Source organism: Chionomys nivalis, chromosome 17 (genome assembly GCF_950005125.1).
Source record: "Chionomys nivalis chromosome 17, mChiNiv1.1, whole genome shotgun sequence".
Classification (NCBI taxonomy): domain Eukaryota; kingdom Metazoa; phylum Chordata; class Mammalia; order Rodentia; family Cricetidae; genus Chionomys; species Chionomys nivalis.
In genome coordinates this window covers 34,303,111-34,329,046 of record NC_080102.1, presented here as the reverse complement: position 1 = coordinate 34,329,046, position 25,936 = coordinate 34,303,111, and the positions used below count along the sequence as shown (strand labels likewise).

Genomic DNA, 25,936 nt, shown 5'->3' with positions numbered 1-25,936 from the left:
ATTGGCACAAATTTGTCTTCGGGTTGCTATGGCTGTTGTTAGAATACCATGACCAGAAGCAACTTGAGAAGGGTTAGTTGGGTTCACATTCCACATGTAAATGGGTTCAGGCACATTCTAAGGGAGATGATGCTGCATGACTTGCTCAATGTTTCTTTTATAACCCACAGCCACCTGCCCAGGCGTGGCCCTCCCACATCAACCATTAATCAAGAAAATAGCCTAGTAGACTTCCCTATAGGCCAAGCACATAGGTGTTCTTTCAATTCAGAGTCCCTCTTCCCAAATGGCTCTCTCTAGCCTGTGTTGAGGGAAAAAAAAGCGCCATAAATTTATTCATCAGATAGGATATCCTAATGCCCCTAGTGAAAATTCAACTCATTGAGCTAGCAAGATGGCTCAGTGGGTAAAGATGCTTTGCCACCAAGCTCGACAACCTGAGTTCAATCTCCAGAGAACACCCAGTCCTCTGACATCCAGTTCAGGCCCTGCCATGTACCTGCACACTAATATACACAATAGAATGAGGGCCCAGCACGTCATGTTCACATGCCATCTTCTGACCCACACTCAGGTCCCTTCCTTGTACCAAGGGGCAGGGATTCCCCCCACCAAAAAAAAAGAAAAAAAAAAAGAAAAAAAATCAAATCCGAGGCTCACACACAGCCTGTTGGCCAAAGGACATACTTTATTAGCTCCTGAGTTCTAGTTCTCCTTCTCCTGTACAGTTTTGGTTCCACGTAGTCGCCCAGTCCGGCGGGCAGCAATGAGACCCACTTTGCGTCCAGCAGGGGCATCTCTTCGGATAGTGGACGGTTTGCCAATGTGCTGATGGTTACCACCTCCGAAGGGATGCTCTACAGGCTGGAGAGAGATAGAGAAATAGAGTTAGCGTAAGGGTAATCTCACCTATCTGGGGAAGGCTGGCAGAACCCACTGCCTAGGACCTCCCAGCACAGGAATACTACCCCACTCCCAGTTCTTGGTTACTTACATTCATGGCCACACCACGTACGCGTGGCCAGCAGTTCCTCTTGGCCTTGTATTTGTGGTAGGCACGGCCAGCCTTCAAGATAGGCTTGTCAATTCTACCCCCACCAGCCACAACACCTGCAGAAATATAGGGCCCCTCTGAGATGTGCACCACAAAGCCACAAATACCACCCCCATTAGTGCTGTGTCAGGAACCCACCACCCCCAAGATCATTGTCAGTCTCAATGAAATGTACCATCCAGGTGCCTGAGCATTTCAGCTCCTCAGCTAGGGAACCCCTTACTCTGCAATCTGTCATTCAGGACTGGTCCTTCAGCCTCTGAAGACACCTCCCATACAAACAGCGAATTCCACTGAACAAAAACGCTCTCTGTGAACATATATCCTCGGAACCTACCCTGAGCAGCCATGAGTTTGGCCGATTGTGAAATGTTCCCAAGTAACCAATTAAGAGAATCTGACTCATGTCCCATTTCACTGACAAGGACATCTTCTAGAAGTAACCAATACTGACTGGCCTCATCTTCTCTAAAAAGAACTACACACAAGCACAGGATTCAGGTCCTAGGTTAGGTCACAGTGCACAAAAATTCCAGGTGGCTTTAAACCTAAATTGTTTGTATATGGATGCATATACAGACCTGTGCACATTTATGCAGACACCAGGAGAGAGCACCAGATTTCCTGGGACTCGAGTTACAGCTGAGCTAGAAAAGGAACCTGGTTGCTCTCTAGAGAACCACTGCTTCCATCCACTGAGTTATCTCTACAGCCCATGCTGGAACAAATACACAAAGTATATATTCTACAATTCAACCCACACGTGTACCCTGTGTTCAAAGTTGGTCCCGGGCCCAGCAGCTGGCTGTTCACATGCTGACCACCCAGTTTGGAAGGTTCCACAACTCTCTGGCACTCACCGACGACAGCTCTGTTGGCTGAGGAAATGACCTTCTTGGACCCTGAAGGCAGCTTCACTCGCGTTTTCTTGGTCTCCGGATTGTGGGAGATGACTGTGGCATAGTTCCCAGAGGCTCGTGCCAGCTTGCCCCTGTCCCCAGGCTTCTCCTCCAGACAACATACAATAGTACCTTCAGGCATGGTGCCCACGGGCAAAACATTGCCGATATTCAGCTGGGCTGTGGAGAGAAGTGGCAAAGCAGACGGTAAAGCCAAAAGCAATGCGAAGCCACACGGCTCCCATACTATGAGGCACAGCATTCTAAGTCCTAGGCCCAGCCCGTCCTTCCCCGCCCTAAAGCGCTCACCCTTCTTGCCGCAGTACACAAACTGCCCGGTGTGGATTCCCTCTGCAGCGATGAACAGCTCCGTCCGCTTCTTAAACCGGTAGGGATCACGAAAAACCACTTTGGCGAGGGGAGCGCCGCGACCGGGGTCATGAATGATATCCTATGGGGCAGGTTGAGGTGGTTAGACGGTCTCCTCGAGGCACCCTGTTGCCCTGCTTGCCCCCGCCGGTGCCCTCATACCTTTACAATACCCTTAATGTAACCGTGCCGCTCGGCGAAGTCCACAGCTCGCAGGCGCGCGGCGCCCTTACGGTGTTTCACGTGCGCGCGGAACACAGAACCGGCGCCTTTCCTCTGCCCTCGGATCACACGGCCCATGGCGGCGAGTCTGGAAAGGGCTCACATTCAGCGTCCAGAAAAGCAGGTCCCCGCCAGCTCCCAAGGCCTCAGACGCCGCCATCCCTCCCTCCCTGTCCCGGATGAATGGACCAGGCAGCATGACAGACCACCGGGTAGGTGACGGTGACAGATGGCGGTGGATCGTTTCAAGCCCGGAGCGACCCGAACACAACCTACCTGCCGGCAAGCACGGCCGAAAGAGGAAATACGCGGCGGCAAGCAGCCTTATCTTCCGGGGCGGGGCGCCGGAAGGGACACAGCCTCTTCCTCGGCGCGATGCCTGTCGGAGCTTGTAGTCACACGCGAATAGTCCTGGTCTCTACCTGCTAGTGGCATTGGGGCTTTCACCTAACCTACATAGGTGTCCTTGGGAGAAGCGGCCTCTGGGGAAACTGACTCAGGAGTTTTATGGAGGGCAGGTGGGCGGCGGTGGAGGCTTCCAGAGGTGGAAGGATTTGTCCAGGGCCACACAGAACTGAGCTGCAGAACCCGAGATTCCGAGCTTGGCTCAAACAAGGGTTTCCATATAAATTGAGAGTCTCCAGATGTTGTAACTCCGAGGTAGGCGTAGGAGATTGGATGTATAGACTCGGGAATCCTAGTGCTTTGCACAACTAGAAGATTGGGATTTGGAAGCCGAGTGGTGATGATGCACGCCTTTAATCCCAGCACTCCCAGAGGCAGAGGCGCATGGGCAGCTTTCCTGGTCTAGAGAGCCTGTTCAAGGACAGTCAGCCCCCCCCCACACACACACACACAAATCCTGTCTTGAAAAAGAAGAAGGGGGCTGGAGAGATGGCTCAGAGGTTAAGAGCATTGCCTGCTCTTCCGAAGGTCCTGAGTTCAATTCCCACATGGTGGCTCACAACCATCTGTAATGGGGTCTGGTGCCCTCTGCTGGCCTGCAGGCACACATGCAGACAGAATATTGTATACTAAATAAATAAATAAATAAATATTTAAAAAGAAAAAGAAGGAAGAGGGGAAGGGGGAGGAGGGAGATTGGAATTTAGGTAACAGAACAGAACGCCACCTGCCAAGTCCTCAACAGGTCTGGCAGAGAATCCAAAAGTCCATGACCTCAGCTTAGCAACTAGAACAAAGATGGGGGCAAAGACCCTAGAGAGCAAAGGGGAGGAACGAGACAAAGGAGGGGCTGCTTGCCAAGAAATGCCCTGGAGATGTCTCTGCTGGCACAGAGCCCCCAAAGAGAGGGTCTTCATTTGTGTGAACCCTATCAGTAGGCGATGCTTAAAGGTGGAGACAGAGGAGGAGGTAAATGAGGGTTCCAGTTGGTAATAGAGGCTGGTACTTTGCAAAGTACTGGGAGACTGCACAGCAGAGGCTAAAAGTACCATTCTGAGGAAGGGACACCCAGTTGTATGGCATATTGAGAAGAGGGAGGGAGGGGCACCCCATACTTAACTGCTCAAGTTCCACAGGATGCTGGTGCAAGGGAGGCATTCCAGAAGGGCAGTGAAGCTGGGGGTGGCAGAGATCAAGGACCTGCAGAACGGGAGATCAAGTCACCCAAGGCAGGATAAGGCGTTCTGAGTCAGCCCAGAAGAGAACCAGAGTGAAGGGTGCTATAGAGGAAGAGTCCAACAGGGACCAAACACTTACACATACTTGTTAGACTCCTCCAAGACTGTCCTGTGGGCCAGCTGGGTGAGGTGTGTGCTAGTGGTAGCAAGGCCTTGAGTGCAGCCAGAAAGCCATCTATGACCCTACAGGGGTCTGACACCTCTAGTCAGAAGCAGTGGTCTCACTGTTGATCTACAGAGTAGCCACCACTACAGGTACAAGCATGCTCGTGGCCATTTGGGGCCCACATAAGGTGACAACCATGCTGATGTCATGCTCTCAACTCCTCTGTCCCTGTGACACTTTACTGTCTGGCCTGTCTGTACACTCAGGGCCTGTCCCAGATCTGGTGAACCCGAGAGTCTCATGTTGAGATTTCATCTACTCTGTTTTTAAAAGACAACCAAACTCTTTTGAGATGGTCTCTTTTTGCTGTGCTGTCCATGTGCTGGTGTAAATGCATCACAGATAACCCCAGAGTGGTGACACATGCCTTTTATCCCAGCACTCGGGAGGCTGAGGCAGGTGGATATCTGAGTTCAAGGTCAGCCTGATCCACAGAGCCAGTTCGAGGACAGCCAAGGCTACAACAGAGAAACCCTGTCTTGAGAGAAAACACGTTAAGTAAACAGACTGAGCCGTAGGATTTGTTGAAGGAAGCAGAGGCAGGAGGGTCATGAGTTCAAGGCCAGCCTGGGCTACACATTTAAAAAAAAAAAAAAAAAAACAGATTGAGTACCGGACAAGTTGTCACGCTGTTTTAAGCAGCCTCAAAGTGTATTATTAACATGACTATGAGGTTCAGCTAAAGTTCCAACTCTTTAAACGTAAAAGATATTTTCACAAACTGGTATTGCTACAGGTCCAAGTGACTGAGCTTCCGAGCAGCTCAGATCCTAAGAGTGCACTCCTGTGCCCTGCGATGTTTGCTCCTGTCTTTCATGTCAGAGAAGAAGTCCACGATTTGCTTTCACCTGTGCGAAGAGTTGGCTCTGAGGTAAAAGCTATGGAGCTAGATGCAGAGCAGAGACTCGAGACAGTTCTAGGAAGAGTGTTAACTGACCGCAAGGTTCAGGCTTCAGGGACCCCGAGAAGATCTAGACCGCACACTTCATGTACCCCAAAGTATGCAACTAGTCAGAAGAATCTGAACAACAGCTCCCCCATGCCTGACCCTTCCTGCCTCAGCATACACTGATTTCCATAACCTGGCCATAGAGAGCCATAGACTGTCCCTGCAGGAGGACCTAGCCATAGAGAGCCATAGACTGTCCCTGCAGGAGGACCTGGCCATAGAGAGCCATAGACTGTCCTTGCAGGAGGATGTATTGGTTTTATGACTCTATAATGAATATTTGAGATATTTTTTAATTAATTATTTATTTATTTATGATATACACAATATTCTGCGTGCATGTATCCCTGTGGGCCAGAAGAGGGCACCAGATCACATTACAGATGGTTATGAGCCATCATGTGGTTGGTGGGAATTGAACTCAGGACCTCTGGAAGAGCAGCCAGTGCTCTTATCCTCTGAGCCATCTCTCCAGCCCCTTTGAGATATTTTTAAAAAATTTTTAATTGCATGTCTTTAATTTGTTGGGGAAGGAGCATGCCACAGTGCATAGAAGGGGACCAGAGCACAACTTCTGTGAGTTGGTATTTTCCTTCCATCATGTGGGCTGCTGGGATCTAACTCAGGTCCTCGGGCTTGGCAGCCAGTGTCTTTACTCACAGAGCCACCATGCTGACCCCCTTCGCCCCCCTTTTTTTTATCTGAGGTAGGTTTACAAAGTAAAAAGGTTTATATTGCTTCAGTTTCCAGTCCACAATTCCTCGAGCCTACATAGCAGTACATCATGGTGGAAGGATGTGCCAGAGCAAAACTGCTCATCTCAGCACAAGAAAAAAGTCACCGCGGTGACTGCCACCTCCCAGTGGTAGCACCCTATTGATCAGGACGTCAGCACACGGACTTGTGTGGCGGGGGGGATATTGAATATCCCAACTGTAGCAGATTGCGACAGTAAAGGAGACCGTTGTCAGTCTCCTGTGGGTCCAGGATGAGGATGTCAAATGAGGCTGGTTTCCTACTCAGGGCTAAGGGGAGAAGCCAGTTGGAACGGTAGGGTAGTTGAAGGGGAATGAAAATTTCAGATGTTTAGGAGGGACACCTTAGAGATGTGTTAAACTTTCTCTGAGGGGTCTGACTATAAAGCCTGAATCACTGGTTCTCCACCTTCCTAACGCCATAGTCCCTTAATACAGTTCCTCATTTTGTGGAGACTCTCAATTATAAAATTATTCTGTTGCTACTCCATAACTATAGTTTTGCTAACTATGAATCATTATATAAATATCTGTGTTTTCTGATGGTCTTAGTGATCCCTGTGAAAAAGTCATTCAACCCCTCCAAAGGGGTCTCGACTCACGGGTTGAGAACCAGTGGCCTAATGGTTTTTTTTTTTTTTTTTGGTTTTTCGAGACAGGGTTTCTCTGTGGCTTTTTGAGCCTGTCCTGGAACTAGCTCTGTAGACCAGGCTGGTCTCGAACTCACAGAGATCCGCCTGCCTCTGCCTCCCGAGTGCTGGGATTAAAGGCGTGCGCCACCATCGCCCGGCTTTTTTTCTATCTTTTTTTTTTTTTTTTTTTTTTTTTTTTGGGTAATGGGTTTTTTGAATACTGAATCTCCATGACTACATCCCCTAATGTAGATAGGACTATTAGGGATATATCATGCCCCCCCCCTTTTTTTTTTTTTGGTTTTTTTTTTTTTTTTTTTTTTTTTTTTTTGGTTTTTCGAGACAGGGTTTCTCTGTGGCTTTGGAGCCTGTCCTGGAACTAGCTCTTGTAGACCACGCTGGTCTCGAACTCACAGAGATTCACCTGCCTCTGCCTCCCAAGTGCTGGGATTAAAGGCGTGCACCACCACCACCCGGCATGCCCCCCCTTTTTTGTTTGTTTTGGATTTTGTTTTAGAGAGTTTCTCTGTGTAGCCCTGGCTGTCCTGAAACTCACTCTGTACACCAGGCTAGCCTCGAACTCACAGATCCACCTGCCTCTGCCTCTAGCGTGCTGGGATTAAAGCCGTTCACCACCACTGTTCCACTTTCTTTTCTTTCTTCTTTTCTTTTCTTTTCTTTTCTTTTCTTTGTCTTTTCTTTGGACTCATTTTGTAGCTACAGCTGTCCTAGAACTTTCGAAGGCCGGCCTCAAACTAAGAGATTAGATTGGCTCTGTCTCTACCAAGTGTGCATCACAGCAGAAATCTGGAATTGAGGGGTGTCGAGATAGCTCAGGGGTTAGCAGCGCAGACTGCTCCAGCAGAGGACTCCCTTCAGTTCCAGCACCTGCTTATGTCAGGTGGATAACAATTGCCTGTAACTGCAGCTCCAAGAAATTTGACACTTCTCACTTCTGCAGGCACCAGCACTCAAGACGGCTTGTGCAAAATCCTAGATTCTACACCAACGGAGGGAAAATGTGACCTTGAAAGATAGGGAGCTCTGTTGCTTGACATTGTGGGACCTTGGGAAAGACAAAAACATCAGTTTCTTCATTTTAATGTAGGTACAAAAGGATCTTTTTCATTGGGCTACTGAAGAGGTCAAGTGAGTACACAGGAATAACACAGAAGTGTACCAAACTAAAACCCCAGGGTTGTTAGACTTAAGAGTGAACATTCTCCAGAGGAGATCTGAAGGTAGTAACAGAGACACTGAGTTCCCAAGAATGCTGCCTATTGACCACCCCGAGTATGATCGTTCATCTTGCTATGCTATACGTAAAGCTACTTGCAATTCTGTTCTTCTTGTTTTGTCTTTATGTACTCTGACTGTCCTAGACCTTGCTGTAGACCAGGCTGGCCTCAAACTCATAGAGATTCCTGTCTCTGGAGTGTTGGGGTTACAGGTGTGCCACCACCGCCTGACTGCTATTCTGTTATGTTACACTCCTACAAAAGGTATTTTCAGAATGTGTACTGATAAAAATTCCTGGGAGCTCTTCAAAAACTTTGGATTCTGAGTGTTAATGGCACACGCCAATTAATTCCTACATGCAGGAGGCTGAGTTGGGATTGAGTTCCTTGGGAGCAACCTGACCCACATAGTGAAACCCTGTCTCCAAAACAAAACCTTTCAATAAAATGGGGTGCAGAAAAGGGCCAACTTATTGGCTTATAAGTCTGTACTTGTGCCAGGTTTTTTTTTCTTTTTGAGAAAAATCAATGTTTGTCCATATTACAATGTCCCTACTCCATAGTAATATACAAAGCTAGCCTTTTATCTTTTTCTGAGACAGTTTCTCTGTGTAGGGGTGACTGCCTGGAAATTACTCTGTAGACCAGGATGGCTTTGAACTCAGAGATCCACCTGCTTCTGCCTCTCAAGTCGTGGGATTAAAGGCGTGCCGTGCTTCTAAACTACCCATGGAGAGATGAGGGCAAAAGTACTAGGCTAATCCAGTGGACACATTCAAAAGTCATAATACACTAGATGCACTGCTAACAATGAATGGTTTTACCTCACCGTCAGCTGGTGCACCAGCTGATGCCCCTGCAGAGAACACATCTATATTTGCATAAACACCTACATGTTCAAAGACTACCCTGTGATCAAGCTTGTCATGATGGCCCACCTTCCAGAAACACCTGTCCTCATCTGACTGGACTCTTCATTGTCACAAGCTGTACGCATGGGCTTTTTGTTTTAGATTTATTATTTTATGAGTATGAACGAACGCTTTGCCCGCAAGTGTGTGTGTGTACCACATATGTGCCTGACGTCTTGGTGCTGGATCCCCTGCAACTGGAATTACAGAAGATTGTGAACCACCATGTGGGTTCTGATAATTGAACTCAGGTCCTCTGTAAGAGCATATAAGTGCTCTTAACCGCTGAGCCAATCCTCCAGGCCCATACTTATGTTTTAATATTTAAAATATGCATTTAATGTTATACATACTAAGCATTATGTACTACATATTTAGTATTTGTAATGTCTCCCCCTCTTGCCTCCCCACCAGGATGTCATCTTCAGGAAAGCAGAAATTTAAGGCAAAAAACTAAGACATGTACACATCAAAGCAAAAGAAGCAGAGGGCTCAGGTCAGGCTGAGCAACCTTGTTGTATATTGTAATAGGTCCTTATCTGGACCCTAGATTTCCACATGGCCTCGTCCAGTTGCACATAGCAATGGCTGGGGTAGGGGCAAGTATAAGATTTTTTTTTTTTTTTTTTTTTTTTGGTTTTTCGAGACAGGGTTTCTCTGTGGTTTTGGAGCCTATCCTGGAACTAGCTCTTGTAGACCAGGCTGGTCTCGAACTCACAGAGATGCAAGTATAAGATTTAACACACAAGTAGAAGAACATGTTTTATTATTTTTTTAAAGATATATTTATTATGTATAGTGTTCTGCCTGTATGTCTACCTGCAGGCCAATAGAGGGCACCAAATCTCACTAAAGATGGTTGTGAGCCACCATATGGTTGCCTGGAATTGAACTCAGGACCTCTGGAAGAGCAGCCAGTGCTCTTAACCGCTGTGCCATTTCTCCAGCCCATGAACATGCTTTTAATAGTTGCTTTACCTCTTTAGTTTAAAACAGAATCTTCTGTGTAACCCAGACTGCCCTTAAACTCAACCATTCTCCAGCCTCACCCTTCCAAGTGCTGAGATTATAAATTGTGCCACTATGCCCACAGTTCACTCATAAAAAACCCAAAAAGTCCAAAAGTCACAGCTGTCTTGTCCCTTCAACAAAATACATCCTTACACGCAGTCCCTCAGATGAGGTGGGCCTCATGACCTGGGGGCTGGGAGCTCTGGTACCAGTTTCAGCACCCACTACCAGGGTTCAGTCTTGCAGTTTGCGCTCACACTTTTTCTCCAGTTCGGCCATCTCCTTAAGGACCAAGGCTACACTGTACCGCAGCTCCTGGAATTTGGCCACGGGTACCTCAAAGCGGTGTGCGGACCCATCCGTGAGCTTCAGCTGCATGAGAACACTGGGTTGCAGGGAGCGGGACTGAGCACTGGTGGAGATGGCCACATCCACCCGCCACCGGAAGTCAGACAGGTGAGGCAGCCAGGACCCCTGCTGTTGGACCACAGAGTCGAGAAGTGGGCGCTGACTCCCAAATGCCAAACTGGTCAAATCTTCAATCATATCTTGAGGAATGCCAAGCTCCTGGAGCTGGTCCTGGAAGGCTTCTGGCTTCAGACTGGCAGGGGGCCGCCGGAGAGCCTGCTGCAGCAGTGTGTGTGTGCCTGCCAACAGGACAGCCAGCCGCTCCTCCGACAGGTTAGCACTGGCACCAAGCTGTTGCACGGCTTCTCTGCAGTCTTTGCCATGCAGGGCCCCGACGACAAGCTTCAGCAACTTTCTGAAGGTGCTCCTGTCCAAGTCCCTCATGAGCGGAGCCACTGCCGCCACTTCTGGAGAAGGCTGGGCTCCTAGGAAACTGACTCGGCCACCATGACTATCAGCCGGATGGTGCAAGTACGGAGCTGCAGCCCCCAAAGCAGACATTCTTGCTTCCCCTTTCCTGATCAGTCCGGAGAGAAGGTGCTAACCACAACTGCCTGGAGAAGTGAAGAAGAGACAAGTGACTTACTGGCCAGGGGCTTCATGTATCAAAAAATGAGGTTCGATGTGGTGCCCCATCCGCCTGTCACTGTTCACATGAGCCACCAACGATAGACAGTAAATGGGACACGTGCTTGGGAGGTGGCACTGAGACCGGATGGTAAAGGAGTCCACCTGAGTCTAGGAGAGGAGAGGCCGCCCAGAGATCAGCAGTTGGCAGGAAAAAGAACCAAGAAACAGAAGTGCACGCGTAAGTCCTATGTAAGCAGTATTAGTGAATTTGGACAGCGCAGCTGAGACCCCTCCCCTACTCAAGCCCAAATCCTAATCATAGCTCTGGAAGACCTACTGGTCTCACATTACAAATATAAATCACTCCTTTAAAGCCCTCGGCACCTGGAGGAAGCGGTCCGCTGGTAGCTCACCGCGGCTGGAGAAGCAGGAAGTTGGCCGGACCTCGGGAAGGGTCCAAAGACACTTCCGGGCTACTCTAGGATAGCGTGATAGAGCACCTCTATGGTCCCCGGAGCCGCGCACGCGCAGAGGGGCAGCAGGACTCAAGCGCTGTCTTCTGACTTCACTTGGTTTTTGGGAGAGGAAGCTGAAGTCATTCAGTTTCCCGGATCCTACTCAAAGCTGTACCTGTCCTGCGCATTTGCGACCCAGTATGAGGGACACACGCTAGAATCGTTGTAGTTGGTGCTACCGAATTGCATTTTAAAATAGTTAGATGGGCCAGGCAACAACTCACGGCTTTATAACCAGCGCTCAGGCCGGGCATGGTGGCACAGGCCTTTAATCCTGCACTTGAGAGACCTAGGCTGGTGGACGTCTGTGAGTTCAAGGCCAGCCTGGTCTACAAAGTTAGTTCCAGGACAGCCGGGACTGTTGAAAAACCAAAAGAAAAAAAAAAAATCCAAAAAACAAAAATTAACAAAAACAGCACTCGTGAGGTACAGGTAGGCAGATCTGTATGACGTGTAGGCCAGCCCGGCTTAGATATTCAGTTTCTGGGCAGCAATCGGGACCATGCCGATGCCTGCGGCCTGGACTAAGTGAGACCCTGTTTTAAAAACAGAACCCCTAGAAATTCTAGCAAATTTTGACAAAATCTGACATAAATTTTGCCATATTTTTTTGAGTGACCCAAACAGACCCCTTTGCCTGTTTTACCTCTTTATTATTTCCTAAGATTGATTTTTTATTTTATGTGTGTGGATGTCTTGCCTGCATGTATGTGTGTCTGTGTAACACTGTGTGCCAATGAAAGACCCTCGGGGAGGACCTTCCCTCAGGAGGAGACCCCTGAACCCAAGGAACAGTCCGAGACCACTGGCTGTAAATAGCAAGAGGTTTATTGGGTGTACACAGGTACCTGTGGGCAGCAAAGTCTTTCGGAGGACTTGCGCGCCCTGCAGTCTGGGAGAAGGTCTTTTTATAGGAAAAGGGCAGCAGAGGCAGGCATATAGAAGCAGATGGATGGTTACAGGGATCCCATTGGTCAGTTCGAATGAGGTGATGGGTTCACTTGGGGACAAGCTCCTCGGGGACATGTAGATCTGATAATAGCTGACTTGGTCCTATCTAGGGCACATGTAGTTTTTCCCAGAACTTTTTGTTCCCCTCCTAGGCCTGATGTATCCTGTTTGGCAGCCTAGGAGTACCGACTTTACCTTGAACTTACATTTTGTGTAAAAGCCTTGCAAAATGGCATTACAGCAGCTAAGCTGGGGTCTTTCACCTGGTGCCTATGAAGATCAAAAGAGGGCATTAGATGCTCTGGAACTAAGGTTGCAGACAGTTGTGAGCTGCCTTATAGGTGTTGGGAATCAAACCCCTGGGTCTTCTGGAAGAGCAGCTAGTGCTCCGAACCATCTCTCCAATCCCTCATCCATCCATCCATTTTAAATTTTATGTGTATGTAGTTTTGCCTGAATATTGTGTGTGCTTGACATACACACCTGATCAGAGGCCAGAAAAAGGTATTGGATTGAAACCAGGGACAACTGTAAGCTGCCTCATTCCCTCTTGATTGCTTCAACACTTTACAAACCTGATTTACAAACCAAAGTGACTTCAATTTTCCAGAGGTTCTACCTCAAAGATTCTATCCATCATGGGGCTCAGCAAAGGCATTGAAGCCCACCTCATCCCAAGCCCCATATCAACCCTCCTTTTTTTTTTTTTTTTTTTTTTTTTTTTTTTTTTTTTTTTTTTTTTTTTTTTTTTTTTTGGTTTTTTGAGACAGGGTTTCTCTGTGGCTTTGGAGCCTGTCCTGGAACTAGCTCTGTAGACCAGGCTGGTCTCGAACTCACAGAGATCCGCCTGCCTCTGCCTCCCGAGTGCTGGGATTAAAGGCGTGCGCCACCACCGCCCGGCTTTTTTTTTTTTTTTTCTTTTTTGAGATAGGGTCTCACTATGTAGTCTTAGCTAACCTAGGATATGTAGACCAGGTCTGCCTCAAACTCATAGAGAACCACCTCCCAAAGGCGTACACAAGCAACCCCTTTTTAAACTCTACTGTGACATGTGATGTGAACGAGATGTCCCCTGTATTCTCAGGCATTTAAATACTTGGTCCTCTGTTGGTGATGCTGCTTAGGAAAGCTTAGGAGGTACGACTTGCTGGAGAAAGTGCTCTGAGAGTCTAAAGGCTCTTGACAGCTGGGTGTGGTGGCCCATATTTCTAATCTTTGCTCTCAGGAGATAAAGAAGAAGTATCTCTGAGTTTGTGGTCAACCTAGTCTACATAGTGAGTTCTATATAAGGCAAGGCTATAGAGAGAGACTGTCTCAAAACAAAAAAATAATTGAATTAAAAATAAAGGTGCAGGATTGGAGAGATGGCTCAGTGGTTAAGAGCACTGACTGCTCTTCTAGAGGATCCAGGTTCAATCCCAGCACCCATGTGGCAGCTCACGTGGTAATTCCAAGATCTGGAATACATTCAGGCAAAACACTAATACATATAAAATAAGAATAAAAGTTATAAAAATATTTTGAAAAATATAAGGATGCTTGCCATTTGGAGTTCACTCTCTCTGCTTCCTTTTGGGGTTTGAGACATAGCCCTCAGACCTCAGCTTCCAGCTCCAGGTGCCATGCCTGCCTGCTGCCCTGCTTCCCCACCTGATGATTGACCTATTCCTTTGGAACCATAAACCCTGCCTTTTATAAGCTGCCTTGGACATGATGCTTTATCACATTAACAGGACGGTAACTGAGGCAGAAGTTGGGACAAGGGAGTTGTCTATTACTGTGAAGGGCTGAGCATATATTTTTTAAATAAATTTGGAAGGCTTTGGGACTTTGAGCTAGAAAACTGGTTAAATTGTTGTGTAGAAAAATGAATTTTTAAAAAAGATTTATTTATGTGTATGAGTGCGCCATCTGCATGTGTGCCTACACGTCAGAGGAGGGCATCAGATCTCATTACAGATGGTTGTGAGCCACTAAGTGGTTGCTGTGATTTGAACTCAGGCCCTCTGGAAGAGCAGCCAGTGCTCTTAACTATTCAGCCATCTCTCCAGCCCAAATGTTTTAATTGTTGTGCTGTCCAAATCCACTGGGAGAAACCAAGACTTAGTTTCAATTTAAATTTAAATTAAATGAATTCATCCTTTGTTTTTTTTTTTTTGTTTGTTTGTTTTGTTTTTGTTTTTTCGAGACAGGGTTTCTTTGTGGCTTTGGAGCCTGTCCTGGAACTAGCTCTTGTAGACCAGGCTGGTCTTGAACTCACAGAGATTCACCTGTCTTTGCCTCCCAAGTGCTGGGATTAAAGGCGTGCACCACCACCGCCCGGCTCATCCTTTGTTTTTCTGAGGCACGGTTTTTCTGTGTAGTCCTGGTTAGAACTCGCTCTGTAGATCAGGCTGGCATCGAACTTAACAGAGATTTACTTACCTCTGCCTCCCAAGTGCTGGGGTTAAAGGCATGTGCCACCACGGCCTGCTCCATCTTCTGTTTTTTATAGTTAGCCCTCCTCCAAACCCAATTTGAGCAGCCAAGGTGCTTTACAAAACACAACCCCAGGGTAGAAGTGTGCCTCAATGGCAGGAATAAGGCAAGGCCCAGGGTTCCAATCCAAGCTCGAGTCCGGGAAGAAAAACACTGAAGAAAACCTAAACAGCCCTGTAAGGTTCTCTTAGTGGCGTCCCATATTCTAGAATAAAATGTCAAATCCTAACTGGGCTTACAAGCTGTGGCCCATGCGTCACTCTCCCATCTCATTCCCTGTACCCCAATTCCAGCGTCCTGGGTCATGACACAGTGTTCCATAGCCTGAGCCATTCCCTCCTGACAGTGGCCTCAAAAGGTCTGTTAGGCAGACATTCAGGAGCAGAACTGAGGGACACACATCGGGAGAGCACATATGGTTTGTGGTTCCTTCCCTTGGTCCAGACTGTCCATTCTCTGGCCTCCCTTGGCTGGTGAAGAACTGGGTAGGTGCTAGTGTGGTATGGCACCTGCCCCCCAGGATGGTTTGTGAGTCGGGCAAGGGGCTGGAAATTGAAACACACACACACAGGCATCCTTGAAACAAGAATTCCCCCTTTATTGTGTTCCAGGGCAACTTATATAGGGCTCTCCTTGACTAATGGCCATGCCCTAACTCTTGGGATTTTTCAGCTGTAAGCCCACCAGAAACCACTCCCCTGCCATCAGGCACTCATGAGGGTTTTGTGCTCAGAGCAGCTACAAGCACAGGAAAACAAGTTGTTTACTCCGGCAGGTAAGGGGTCACAGGAAATTCAGGGTCTGAGGGTCTGCAGTCCCCAACAGTGTAGGTCTGCTGTTTGTGATTGAGGGAGAGGAGGCGCATGGTGCTTTCTTATCGATCCTCTACCTGGGGTGTTAATGTACACATCTGCACATTAGTTTTTATGACTACCCTACGGCAGAACATTTTCAGATAACTAGCTCGGATTTTAGAATGAGAGATATTCTGGGTCACATAAGCAAGCTCCTGAACCCCAACATGACTTCAAGCCTTTGTCAGGTGGTCATGGTACTTTTACATTGGTATCTACATTTCTGCATTAGTATTTTGCCTGCATGTCTGTGTGAGTGTGTCAGATCCCCTGGAGGTGGAGTTACCAGCAATTGTGAGCTTCCATGTGGGTGCTGGGAATTGAACCCCGGTTCTCTGTAAAAACAGCCTGTGCTCTTAACCACTGAGTCATCTCTCCAGCTCCTGCCCATGGTATTTCTAAACCTAGCATTGGTGTATTCCTAATGCTGGCCTTCCATCCCCACATAAAAAGCATTCAGGAGGGGCTGGAGAGATGGCTCAGAGGTTAAGAGCACTGGCTGCTCTTCCAGAGGTCCTGAGTTCAATTCCCAGCGACCACATGGTGGCTCACAACCATCTGTGCTGAGATCTGGCGCCCTCCTCTGGCGTGCGGGCATACATCGAGGCAGAATGTTGTATACATAAATAAATAAATAAATAAATAAATCTTAAAAAAAAAAAAAAGCATTCAGGAACCATACCTGCCTCTCACAATAAGGGAGATGGGGTCCTGAGTGGCTGTGGTGGAGACAGATTTTCAGAGGCATCAGCTGGGAGTAAGGCTGTAAGTCAATGGTAGAGCACTTGAATAGCACACTTCAGCCCTCAGTTAGTACCTCAGAAAGGACACCGAAAAGGGATAAGGAGAAATGAGTTCTAGCATCTTTGCTTTTGGATCCCTTTTCAATGAGTTACAGGATTATTTCCTTATTGAAGTTAAGTAACTGGTCCAAGGGAAAACATTTGGGGTTACTACTTATGTAAAACTCAGGGTCTCGATGACTGTTTGCATCTTCCTGGGTGCTGGGATGGCAAGTATGTACCAGCAGACCCAGATTTGGTGGCTTCACTTAAGCTGCTTCTTACAAGAGCTTCCAAATCTTTCCTGATATCGATTTCTCATCTGTAGGACAGAGATCTCTGAGTTCAAAACACAGCTACACTTTGAGTGTGACACAGACTTTATTTAATGGGTGAATGCCAAACATTCCAGAAACAAAACATTATTTTCATAAGTAGAATATTTTTTGAGAACAAATCTGAATCTCCCCCAGCAGTCTCAAGTTTCTGTTAGCATAAATTACTCAAATAAAATAAGGCTTCAGGTTTATTCAGTTACATATTTATAGTGTGGTGGTCTGAATGAGAACGGCTCCATAGGCTCGTATGTGTGAACACTGGGCCCTCAGTTGGTGGAGCTGTTTGGGAATTATTAGGAGGCGTGGTCTTGAAGGAGGTGTGTCACTGGGGGTGAGCTTTGAGTTTCAAAAGACTCTCCATTCCCAGTTAGTCCTCTCTGCTTAGTAACTGTCTCAAGATGTGAGCTCTCAGCTACTACTCCAACACCACGCCTACCTGCCTGTCTGCTGCTCTGCCCCCACCGTGATAGCCATGAATGCGCCCTAGGACTGTAAACCCCAAGTAAACTTTTTAAATTTACTTTGCCTGTAGTGTCATCACAGCAATAGAGAAGTGACCAAGACACTTAGGTGAATGATTTATCCCATGTGAATCTTTTGGTGCTGAGTGAGCCTGGAGCTCCGATTAAAAGCTTTGCCACAAGTGTTACATGTGTAAGGCTTCTCTCCTGTGTGGATCCTCTGGTGTATGATGAGGTGTGAGCGCCACCTGAAAATCTTGTCACAGTCGTCACACTGGTGCAATTTCTTTACAGTGTTCACTTTTTTAGAATTCAAAAAAGTGTTACTTTCAACCGTGTTTCCAAATTCACAGTACCACTGGGCTCGAGTGTGGATCCTCTGGTGTTCAATGAGGTATGAGCTCCGGCTGAAGGCCTTTCCACACTCACTGCACTCATAGGGCTTCACTCCAGCATGGATTATCTGGTGTTGGAAAAGGGTTGAATTTTGACTGAAGGCTTTTCCACACTCGTTACACTTATAGGGTCTCTCCCCGGTGTGAACCCTCTGGTGGATGGTGAGCTGTGTGCTCATACTGAAGGCTTTCCCACATTGCGTGCATTCATACGGCTTCTCTCCCTTATGGATCCTCCGGTGATAAATGAGACTGGAGCTCTGACTGAAGGCCTTCCCGCAGTCATCGCACACATAAGGCTTCTCCCCGGTGTGGATTCGCTGATGCTGGATAAGATGGGAGCCCTGGACAAAGCCCTTCCCACAGTCATCACATTTAAACGGTTTTTCCCCTGTGTGAGTTCTCTGGTGGCGAATGAGCCGGGAGCTACAACCAAAGGCTTTGGTGCACCTGTTGCACTTGTAAGGTTTCTCTCCGGTGTGGATCAGCCGGTGCTGGCTCAGGCGAGACACCCACCTGAAAGCTTTGCCACATTCCTCACACTTGAATGGCTTCTCTACAGTGTGATTTCCCTCGTGGGCAATGAGGCTTGAGTTCCCTGAAGTTCTTGGCATTTGAGATTTCTCCCCACTGTGCATCCTCTGATGCTGGGCTAGAGTTGAGCTCTGGCTGAAGGCCTTGCCACACTCCTGGCAGGGGTAAGGCCTCTCTCCAGTGTGAGTCCTTTGATGTCTGACCAGCTGTGATTGCTGGCTGAAGGCTTTCTCACACTCTTGACAACTATAGGGCCTCTCTCCTGTGTGGATTCTCTGATGATGGATAAGGCTTGAGCTCTGACCAAAGGTTTTCCCACACTCCTCACATCTGTAGGGCTTCTCTCCTGTATGGATTCTTTGATGCCGAATCAGTTTTGAGCTCAAACGGAAAGCTTTCCCACAATCAACACACTTAAATGGTTTCTCTCCGGTGTGGATTCTTTGATGCTGGTTGAGTTGTGAGCACAGCCTGAAGACTTTCCCACATTCCTTGCATTCATAACGCTTCTTCCCAAGGCAGTTACTTGTGTGCGTCTCCTCTAAGCAGTCAGCTAGGTTTTTTCGGCACTCTTGACATCTGTATGCTTTTCCCTGTCCACTCACTTCCACATATGGAGCCAGGTTCAGAGTTGGTTTAAAGACTCTACCACACTCTTCACAGTTTTCTGATGTCTCTTTCACACTGTCTCTCTGTTCGTCAGGCTGAGAACCCAGAACAGTGGCCTGTAGCTCCTTGCATTCCTGGACAGTGTCCTGGGGAGCCATAGTCTCATTGTTGATATGATGTTTCTGGAGAAGGGAGCCACTCACTCCTAGTCCAAGGTTATTCGAGCCATTCTCTGACAAGATCGTGGAATCCAAATTGTCTCCAAAGGCAGGAATCTGCTTTTTGGGAATCTTCATGTACTCACAGGTCTGCTTGTGATTGGTTCTAATAGTAGAATCTGAAATAAGCACAAAGTAAAAAATGTTCTTGACATCTGAGCTCGGAGAGAAGGCAAAGATGAGCAGTGCCTTGTGGGAGTGTCAGCACTACAACACGCCCTAGTGGAATGATGAGCAGTGCCTTGTGGGAGTATCAGCTCTATAACACCCCAGTGGAAATATGGGCAGTGCCTTGTGGGAGTGTCAGCTCTACAACACGCCCCAGTGGAAAGATGAGCAGTGCCTTGTGGGAGTGTCAGCACTACAACACCCCAGTGGAAAGTGTGGCAAGGAGATAGAAGGGGAAATGCTCACAATTTGGTTCACTGGACAGTGATGGCATACTCTGTCTACAAGGCGAGGGCTGAGAGTTTCATGTCCTAAGAGGGTCTACAAGAAGTGTTTCACCCTATAGGGCACTGAGGAGGGAATATCTTAGAGTAAACAAAACAGACTGGACAGAACAAGTCTGAGGACAGAATTCATCAGAGCAGGTCAGCGACCTGCAAACATGCTAGCTGGCAAGTGAGGACAACGGGGGTGTCTGACCGAAAAACAGACAGGAATGTTGAGACCCCGGCTGAAGAAGAAGTGGTATCTTAGCAGGAAGATCCAAGAGCAGAACTGGGTGCTTAGCCTATCCATGACTGGCCTCTAAGGTGGACTTCTCTGAAAAGAACTCAAATTGCAAACCCACATCTGGCAAGCCTTGCTATAGGTGTGATGGTTACTGTCACATTGGTACAGTCTAGGGTTACCTGGAAAGAGGGAACCTCGACTAGAAACTGCCCAGGTCAGATTGGCCTCTGGCCATCTGTGAGTTTGTCTTGATTGATGATTTATTATGGACAGACCTAGGCAGTTTTATCCAGACTGCACAAGGAAGTGGGCTGAACACAGCTGGAGTGTAAGATGGGAACCTGTGTTCCTCTGTTGTTTGGGCTTCAGTTTCTGCCCTGACTTAGGATCTGGAAATGAACCCTTTCCTTCTGAAACTGATTTTAGTTAGAATGTTTGATCATGTGACAGAACAGATGCACTAAGCCATTGGCTGAGTGACCATACCCAGGAGTTCACACTGATTTTTCTCCCTGGGGCAAGTGTCAGGGTCTGAGCACCTAGACCAAGTGCCTCCGTGATATCTACTTTCCTTCTAGACTCTCCAAATCCACACAGGCTGCCTTCCTGTCCTGACCCCACAGGCCAGATTTCTCTATGACCGTTAATTACAAGACACATAGTAGTTAAATGGACAAGTGTCTTGTGCCCCTGCCCTCCTAGAAGTGGCCACACACCTAGCTGTGGTTCTTTCTAGGGTTGGTCCTCTGCAGTGGTCTTTAGCAGCCCAGCCTGGTCACCAGGACTCACCCCAGTTCCTTCTTATTCAGACCTTCTGTAACAGGGCCTAGGCCTTACCTGTCTGGCAAATCCATGGTGCCTCTGTCCCCTCTGCTCCCTGTAGGTCAAGGACCCATGGCTCTTGTCCTTGCTCCAGTCGAGAGATCAGTTCAGGCTTAAAGACCAGGAATCCTGCTGTGTGAGGCAGAGAAGGAGAGGATAAAAACACGGCCAGGAGTCAGTCCTGCTACTCGTTCCCAGTCATGAAGAACAGGAGCTGCTAGACTATGCAGAACCTATTGGGAGGGTGATGAGGGATGAGGCTGGATACATAGCAGCCCCTTCACTCTAGGTCCTTAGATTAGACAGGAAGGGACACCCAGACTTCCACAGTCTTCAGGGAACACTGTCACTGAAGAAGAGGCCAGATCTAGTTGGGGTACAAGAGGCATAGGAAGCTTAAGTCCAAGACAGCACCACATTCTGTAAAGCCACAGCCGTTTCTTCCCCCAGTTCAAAAGACAAGGATACTCCAAGAGGTAGGGGTAGCCAAGAAAAAAAACTTAAAATTAGTAAGCAATTAAATAAATGAAGAAGATTTCAAATCACAAGTAGTGGCTCCAGACTCCCTTTATGGCCAGGTCATAGAAGTGGGGAAGGTGTTGATCCAATCAGGGATCCACAAAGCGGGCCTAGACAGATGGCTCAACAGTGAAGAGCATTTGCTCCTCTTCCAGGCCATCTCCTAGCACCTACACAGCAGCTCTCAACCGTCTATAATTCCAGTTCTAGCAGATTCACAGACATACATGTAGGCAAAACACCCATACATGTTGAAAAAAAAAAGATAATAGAGTTTGGAGCTTCCCTCAGGCTTCCCACAACATGGAAAAATAGGCAAAGGCGTCTGCGAGATCCATCAGCCGTGTCTAACCTGCAGCCCACAATCACACACGACAAAGACAGTGATGAATGTGGCCCAAGAAAAAGTCATGAACTTGACTGAAATGTGAAATGTCTGTTTGTTTTGTTTTGGTAACTCAACTGAAAGGTTCTTGAATGTCAACCTTGTGAAGGATATCACGTCACGATATCAAAACGTTAAACAAATGGTACAGTAATAGGTTCAAGTTTAAGTAAAGGCAGGGCCCCAAGCTCATCAGAAAACTGACAGCATTTCTTTCTTTTTTTTTTTTTTTTTTTTTCGGTTTTTCGAGACAGGGTTTCTCTGTGGTTTTGGAGCCTGTCCTGGAACTAGCTCTTGTAGACCAGGCTGGTCTCGAACTCACAGAGATCCGCCTGCCTCTGCCTCCCAAGTGCTGGGATTAAAGGCGTGTGCCACCACCGCCCGGCCTGACAGCATTTCTTAAAAAGAAAAGAAATCTGACCAAAGTTAACAAGAGAAGAGGAGAAAATATGCAAGTATTGTTAGGTTTTTTTTTTTTTCTATTTTTTTTCTGAGACATGGTTTCTTTGTGTAGCCCCCACCTGCCTCTGCTTCCCGATGCTGGGATTAAAGGTGTGTGTCACCACCATTAGCCTCCTAGCAACCTGGTGGTAGAAAGGACAGACTGCCAGTGAGCACGTGTGGGTGTGGCTAGAATCTCAGTTAACCAGTGCCGCAGCTGAACATTTACATCGTCACAGAGACATGCAATTCATTTACCCTGCACTCTTCCAAACTCTCCTATGCTGGGTGCCATGATACACATACACTTATCATCTCAGCAAACACTCAGGCAGCGGAGGCAGAAGAACTGCTTACAAGCCCAGGAGTTCTAGGTCAGACTGGGTAGCAGAGTGAGGTGGTCATCTCAAAAAGAAAAAACAAAGTTCAGTAACTTGGCGCTGAAACGTGAAGCTACTGTCGAAGCAGAAACTACGGGGAAAGAGCAACATTTACTTTGAAACTGGGTAGCTTGCCTAACGGAGCGCGGTTCCTCACAGGCACATTGTAGCTGTATGTGCAAAGGGTCTGAGACAAGACAGAACACACAGATGAAGCTGCTGCTCACTGAGCGACAAAAGAGAAGGCCACTATATACTAGGTAAGAAAGCTTAGGGACTGACCCCACAGAAGGCTAAACCCTAACAAAGAAAGAAAACCATCATCATTCCTGGCAGGCCAGTACCCCAGGGGAAGTAGAGAGGAACGATCGAGCAAGTCCTGGCCACTGTACTCCGTGTGTTTTCCTCCTATCACAGCGACGTGTGATATGTGAATCTAAGAAAGCACTTGCAAAGCACTGAGTGAGTTTAAATTGTGGGTGGTATAAATCAGTAGTACATTTAATAATGCGCTTTTTTTTTTTTAAATAATGAGCTTTATGACATGTTGCCTTGGTTTCCGTGAAATCGAACACAAGATATACTGAACATCTAAACACCCACAAGTCAGTAAGGCACAATAATCCGTTTTGTTGTTGTTGTTGTTGTTTCTAAGGCAAAAGAGCTGCACAAGTACATGATTTCAGAACCTAACAGAGTAATAAGTACATGATTTCAGAACCTAACAGAGTAATAAGCAAGGATATGACAGGATGCCCAAACTCTCAAAAACTAGACAACACAAAACCAACACAATCTTAAGTTGTTTTACTTTCTTTCCCTTTGTCTTGTTTAGTTTAGTTTTGGTATTGTTTTCAAAACAGGGTTTCTGTGTAGCCCTGACTATCCTGAACTTGTTCTGTAGACCAAGTTGACCTCAAACTCAGAGATCACCTGCCTCTGCCTCCCAAGTGCTGGGATTAAAGGCATGCACCACCACCGCCTGGCTTGATTTGTTTTTCTTTTTGCTCTCTGATGTACAGGGATTAACCCCAGAACAACTTTGTGTGCGACAGAAGAATGCTAAACCATTGACCCGCACACACTCCAGCCCTTGCTGTATACTACTTAAGACATCAGAAAACTGGGTTTTGTCAGGTTGTATGGGATGAACAGTTATAGACCTGGTCTAACACAGACAGAAACTTCCTCCCATCCTCACCTACCCCACTCCTGACCCACCAGCCCAGGCATCCTCTCAAGAACTCAGGATTCTCCCACATTGTAGGCGCCAACATGAGGATGGGGCCAGTCCTGAAGCGGGCTCAGCAACAGGTGAAATGCTTAGCAACCAGCAGGTAAGACGTACGTTTTACCACGAAGCTGAAACAAACTACAGAGTGGTACGTGCTGGAGCAGCCTGCAGAGAAGGTAGCAAGAACGGGAGCGGTCTGACAGCAGGACCAAAGGAAAGATGGGACTCAAGATATCACTGACACTCTGGTTCCAGAACAGTTTTCTCTGGAAACTCCTCAAGCAAACAAAAAGGTTGTTTTTCTTTTTCTTTGTTGTTGTTGTGTGTGTGCGTTTTAAAGTTATTTCAAGTATGGGTTCTATTTCTCACATGGTAGTTTAATAAGCTTAGGAAAAACAGAGGTTTTACTAGTTCCCAGAAGTGTCCCTACCTAGTAAGAACTAAGCTGGGTGGGCGACATTTATAAAGCCTGGAGCTGGGCTGGCACACTCAGATTCAAGGTTTAGCCCCTAAGGTGGAGCAGTTAGCATCCACATCCCCTCTCTCTGACAGGTGAGGGGTGGATGTATGAACTGGATCCCCAGGTGTAGCCTCACCTAGTCCAGCCACACTGCTGTGGTTCTCCAGCATCACCTCCCTGTAGAGGGCCCTCTGGCCAGAATCCAGACATTGCCACTCCTCCCGAGAGAAGTGCACAGCCACGTCGCCAAATGTCACCGCCTCCTGAAATCAGGACACATACTAGCACCCCACAAGTCCTTTAGGTGCCAGCTCCAATCTGGCACTACAACATATCTCAGGCAGGTGACCCACAGGATCAGACTAGAGTCACAGGGGTCCTTTCAGCTCTTAAATCAAAGGTGGAGAGAAGGGACTTAGTCCACGGTAGTGATCTTAATTCCTCTCCACTGAACAGGCACAGCTAGGCTCTGGTCTGGGTAGACATTTACTCCCTGCCTCAGACACTGAGCCTGGCAAGAGCCACAGGGAGGGCCAAAGCTAGAACTGTGTTCAGGCCCAGTGGAAAGACAGATCTCCAAAGTAGGAAGTGGAGCTTGACAGAACCAGTGGGGGATACAGGCAGCCAGGCTTCCTACCATCAGATTTGGAGGGTGGGGTCCACTTGCCTTGACTCAGACACCTGTGAGAAATTATGAAAAGACGAGAGGTCAGGGCGGAGGAGGCTCCCAATTCCCAGAGTAATCCAGGGGTTTCTGCATCCCCTGCTTCTTCACCACCAACCCCGGGCATACAGGGGTACCAGACTGGGCAAACGCAGCCCTGACCCCGAGCCCCTTGCCTGTGTGGGGTTGCGGGGTTGAATCACTTCACAAACACATTAAGAATGGTTGCCGGGGGCCACACATTCAACTAAACCACGGGACAGGCAACCGTGAATTTGCAAGAAGTTTGCCTTCATGAGACACCTAGAAGAGACAAATAACCACACATAAAACCACAACTGTGATGGTGCTGAAGGAAGGGGACTAGGAACGCGGTTAAATGAGAAGTCCTGGTAAAGTCCGAAATAGTCTTCCCCCAGGGGCCCGGGCCAAAGTGATGGTGGAGCAAAGTGAGCCAGTATGTGAACCAAAGAAAGCAACCGAAGCAGTTAACCGGAAGCAGGAGACAAGGCTGAGGAGAAAGGACTTCAAGGTAAAAACTGAACCCCTGTTCATAAGGATCTAAATTCCAGAATAGGCTACAGCTGCCCTAAGTCATAAGGATTCCAGAAGTCCCCCTCAGCTAAACCAAAGCAAAGCCCTTAGGCCCCTCCCTAGCCCCACCTCCCCCCACCCCCGGGCGGGATCATAACGGGAGGACGCTGGCTTCCTCGGTAGCTTTTGGACAGGTGTCAGGCCATTAGCTGGCCCAAGCAGCAGTGAACACTGGAAAAGCCTTCCTCTCTCAGACCCCAGCATTTGGACAGCCAATGGGAAATCGCGGTCCCAGAAAGAGGACAAACCCTGAGGTGCCATCTGAGTCCAAAACCGTGACAACACTTTCAGCCTCTGTCACTGACTCTAGGCTTTCAAGGTGCAGAACTGAGGGGGATGATGGTCCCAGGAAGTGGTTATTCAGGAAACTAGGGAGGCGGCAGGCGGGTCCAGTCCTGGAGGGAAGCCGCCTAACTCAGGCCCAACACTGGAGCTCGGGAGCAGGCTGGAGGGGCTGTGGTGCTCGGCTATTCGACTCGCATCCGCGGGGACCAAGTCCCGGGCCAGGCACTGGAAACAGCCCCGAGCCGCCCACGCCTCTCATCTCTTATGGGGGCCCCTTGCCCTGACGACAAGGAATTCGATTGCGCCGACTCACCCAGCCTGGGCGCGTCTGGGACCCGCCAACAGAGCGAGCCGCCGGAAACAGCTTCGCACGCCCATCCCTCCGCGTCCCGCCCTGCATACTTCCGCCCGTTCAGATCCGCTCGCCGGCCAGAGCATCTCGATGGTTCCCCAGCCCCGCCCCCGAAGTTACAGGAGTAGGGGCGGATCCAGACGCGCGGCTCGCTCTCTCG

General features: G+C 48.0%; 3 protein-coding genes across 7 annotated transcripts; all 3 read right to left on the bottom strand.

Annotated features, from left to right (window-relative positions):
- Positions 1-669: 669 nt before the first annotated feature.
- On the bottom strand, positions 670-2,861 carry Rpl8 (ribosomal protein L8). Of its 2 annotated transcripts, none has more exons than XM_057792032.1 (6): positions 2,821-2,861; positions 2,485-2,632; positions 2,263-2,404; positions 1,915-2,133; positions 995-1,110; positions 670-864 (listed from the first exon to the last, which is right to left on the bottom strand). In XM_057792032.1, the coding sequence occupies exons 2-6, from the start codon at positions 2,620-2,622 to the stop codon at positions 706-708; spliced, it is 774 nt and encodes a 257-aa protein (XP_057648015.1). In that variant the 5' UTR covers positions 2,623-2,632; positions 2,821-2,861; the 3' UTR covers positions 670-705. The 2 variants fall into 2 exon arrangements, with proteins under 2 accessions (XP_057648015.1, XP_057648016.1); XM_057792033.1 differs by lacking the exon at positions 2,821-2,861 and adding an exon at positions 2,751-2,769.
- Positions 2,862-9,637: 6,776 nt separating this feature from the next.
- Positions 9,638-11,268, bottom strand: Commd5 (COMM domain containing 5). 2 transcript variants are annotated; one of them, XM_057792166.1, is made up of 2 exons: positions 11,241-11,268; positions 9,638-10,811 (listed from the first exon to the last, which is right to left on the bottom strand). In XM_057792166.1, exon 2 carries the CDS (start codon positions 10,756-10,758, stop codon positions 10,084-10,086), a length of 675 nt encoding a protein of 224 aa, XP_057648149.1. In that variant the 5' UTR covers positions 10,759-10,811; positions 11,241-11,268; the 3' UTR covers positions 9,638-10,083. The 2 variants fall into 2 exon arrangements, with proteins under 2 accessions (XP_057648149.1, XP_057648148.1); XM_057792165.1 differs by having other exon boundaries at positions 11,212-11,267.
- Positions 11,269-16,784: 5,516 nt separating this feature from the next.
- On the bottom strand, positions 16,785-25,772 carry Znf7 (zinc finger protein 7). 3 transcript variants are annotated; one of them, XM_057791838.1, is made up of 5 exons: positions 25,738-25,772; positions 24,519-24,562; positions 24,018-24,144; positions 20,478-20,594; positions 16,785-19,081 (listed from the first exon to the last, which is right to left on the bottom strand). In XM_057791838.1, the coding sequence occupies exons 2-5, from the start codon at positions 24,519-24,521 to the stop codon at positions 17,325-17,327; spliced, it is 2,004 nt and encodes a 667-aa protein (XP_057647821.1). In that variant the 5' UTR covers positions 24,522-24,562; positions 25,738-25,772; the 3' UTR covers positions 16,785-17,324. The 3 variants fall into 3 exon arrangements, with proteins under 3 accessions (XP_057647821.1, XP_057647822.1, XP_057647819.1); XM_057791839.1 differs by lacking the exon at positions 25,738-25,772 and having other exon boundaries at positions 24,519-24,569; XM_057791836.1 differs by lacking the exons at positions 24,018-24,144; positions 25,738-25,772 and having other exon boundaries at positions 24,519-24,725.
- Positions 25,773-25,936: the final 164 nt, after the last annotated feature.

Coding starts and splice junctions, on each gene's coding strand:
- Rpl8 (XM_057792032.1), bottom strand. CDS start 2,622: ATGGGCCGTGTGATCCGAGGGCAGAGGAAAGGCGCCGGTTCTGTGTTC. Junction 2,134..2,262: donor TGTGTACTGCGGCAAGAAGG/GTGAGCGCTTTA, acceptor TTCTCTCCACAG/CCCAGCTGAATATCGGCAAT. Junction 865..994: donor TACGTGGTGTGGCCATGAAT/GTAAGTAACCAA, acceptor ATCTCTCTCCAG/CCTGTAGAGCATCCCTTCGG.
- Znf7 (XM_057791836.1), bottom strand. CDS start 24,672: ATGCCCGGGGTTGGTGGTGAAGAAGCAGGGGATGCAGAAACCCCTGGA. Junction 20,595..24,518: donor CCCACCCTCCAAATCTGATG/GTAGGAAGCCTG, acceptor TGCCTCACACAG/CAGGATTCCTGGTCTTTAAG. Junction 19,082..20,477: donor ACCATGGATTTGCCAGACAG/GTAAGGCCTAGG, acceptor TGCTTATTTCAG/ATTCTACTATTAGAACCAAT.
- Commd5 (XM_057792166.1), bottom strand. CDS start 10,758: ATGTCTGCTTTGGGGGCTGCAGCTCCGTACTTGCACCATCCGGCTGAT.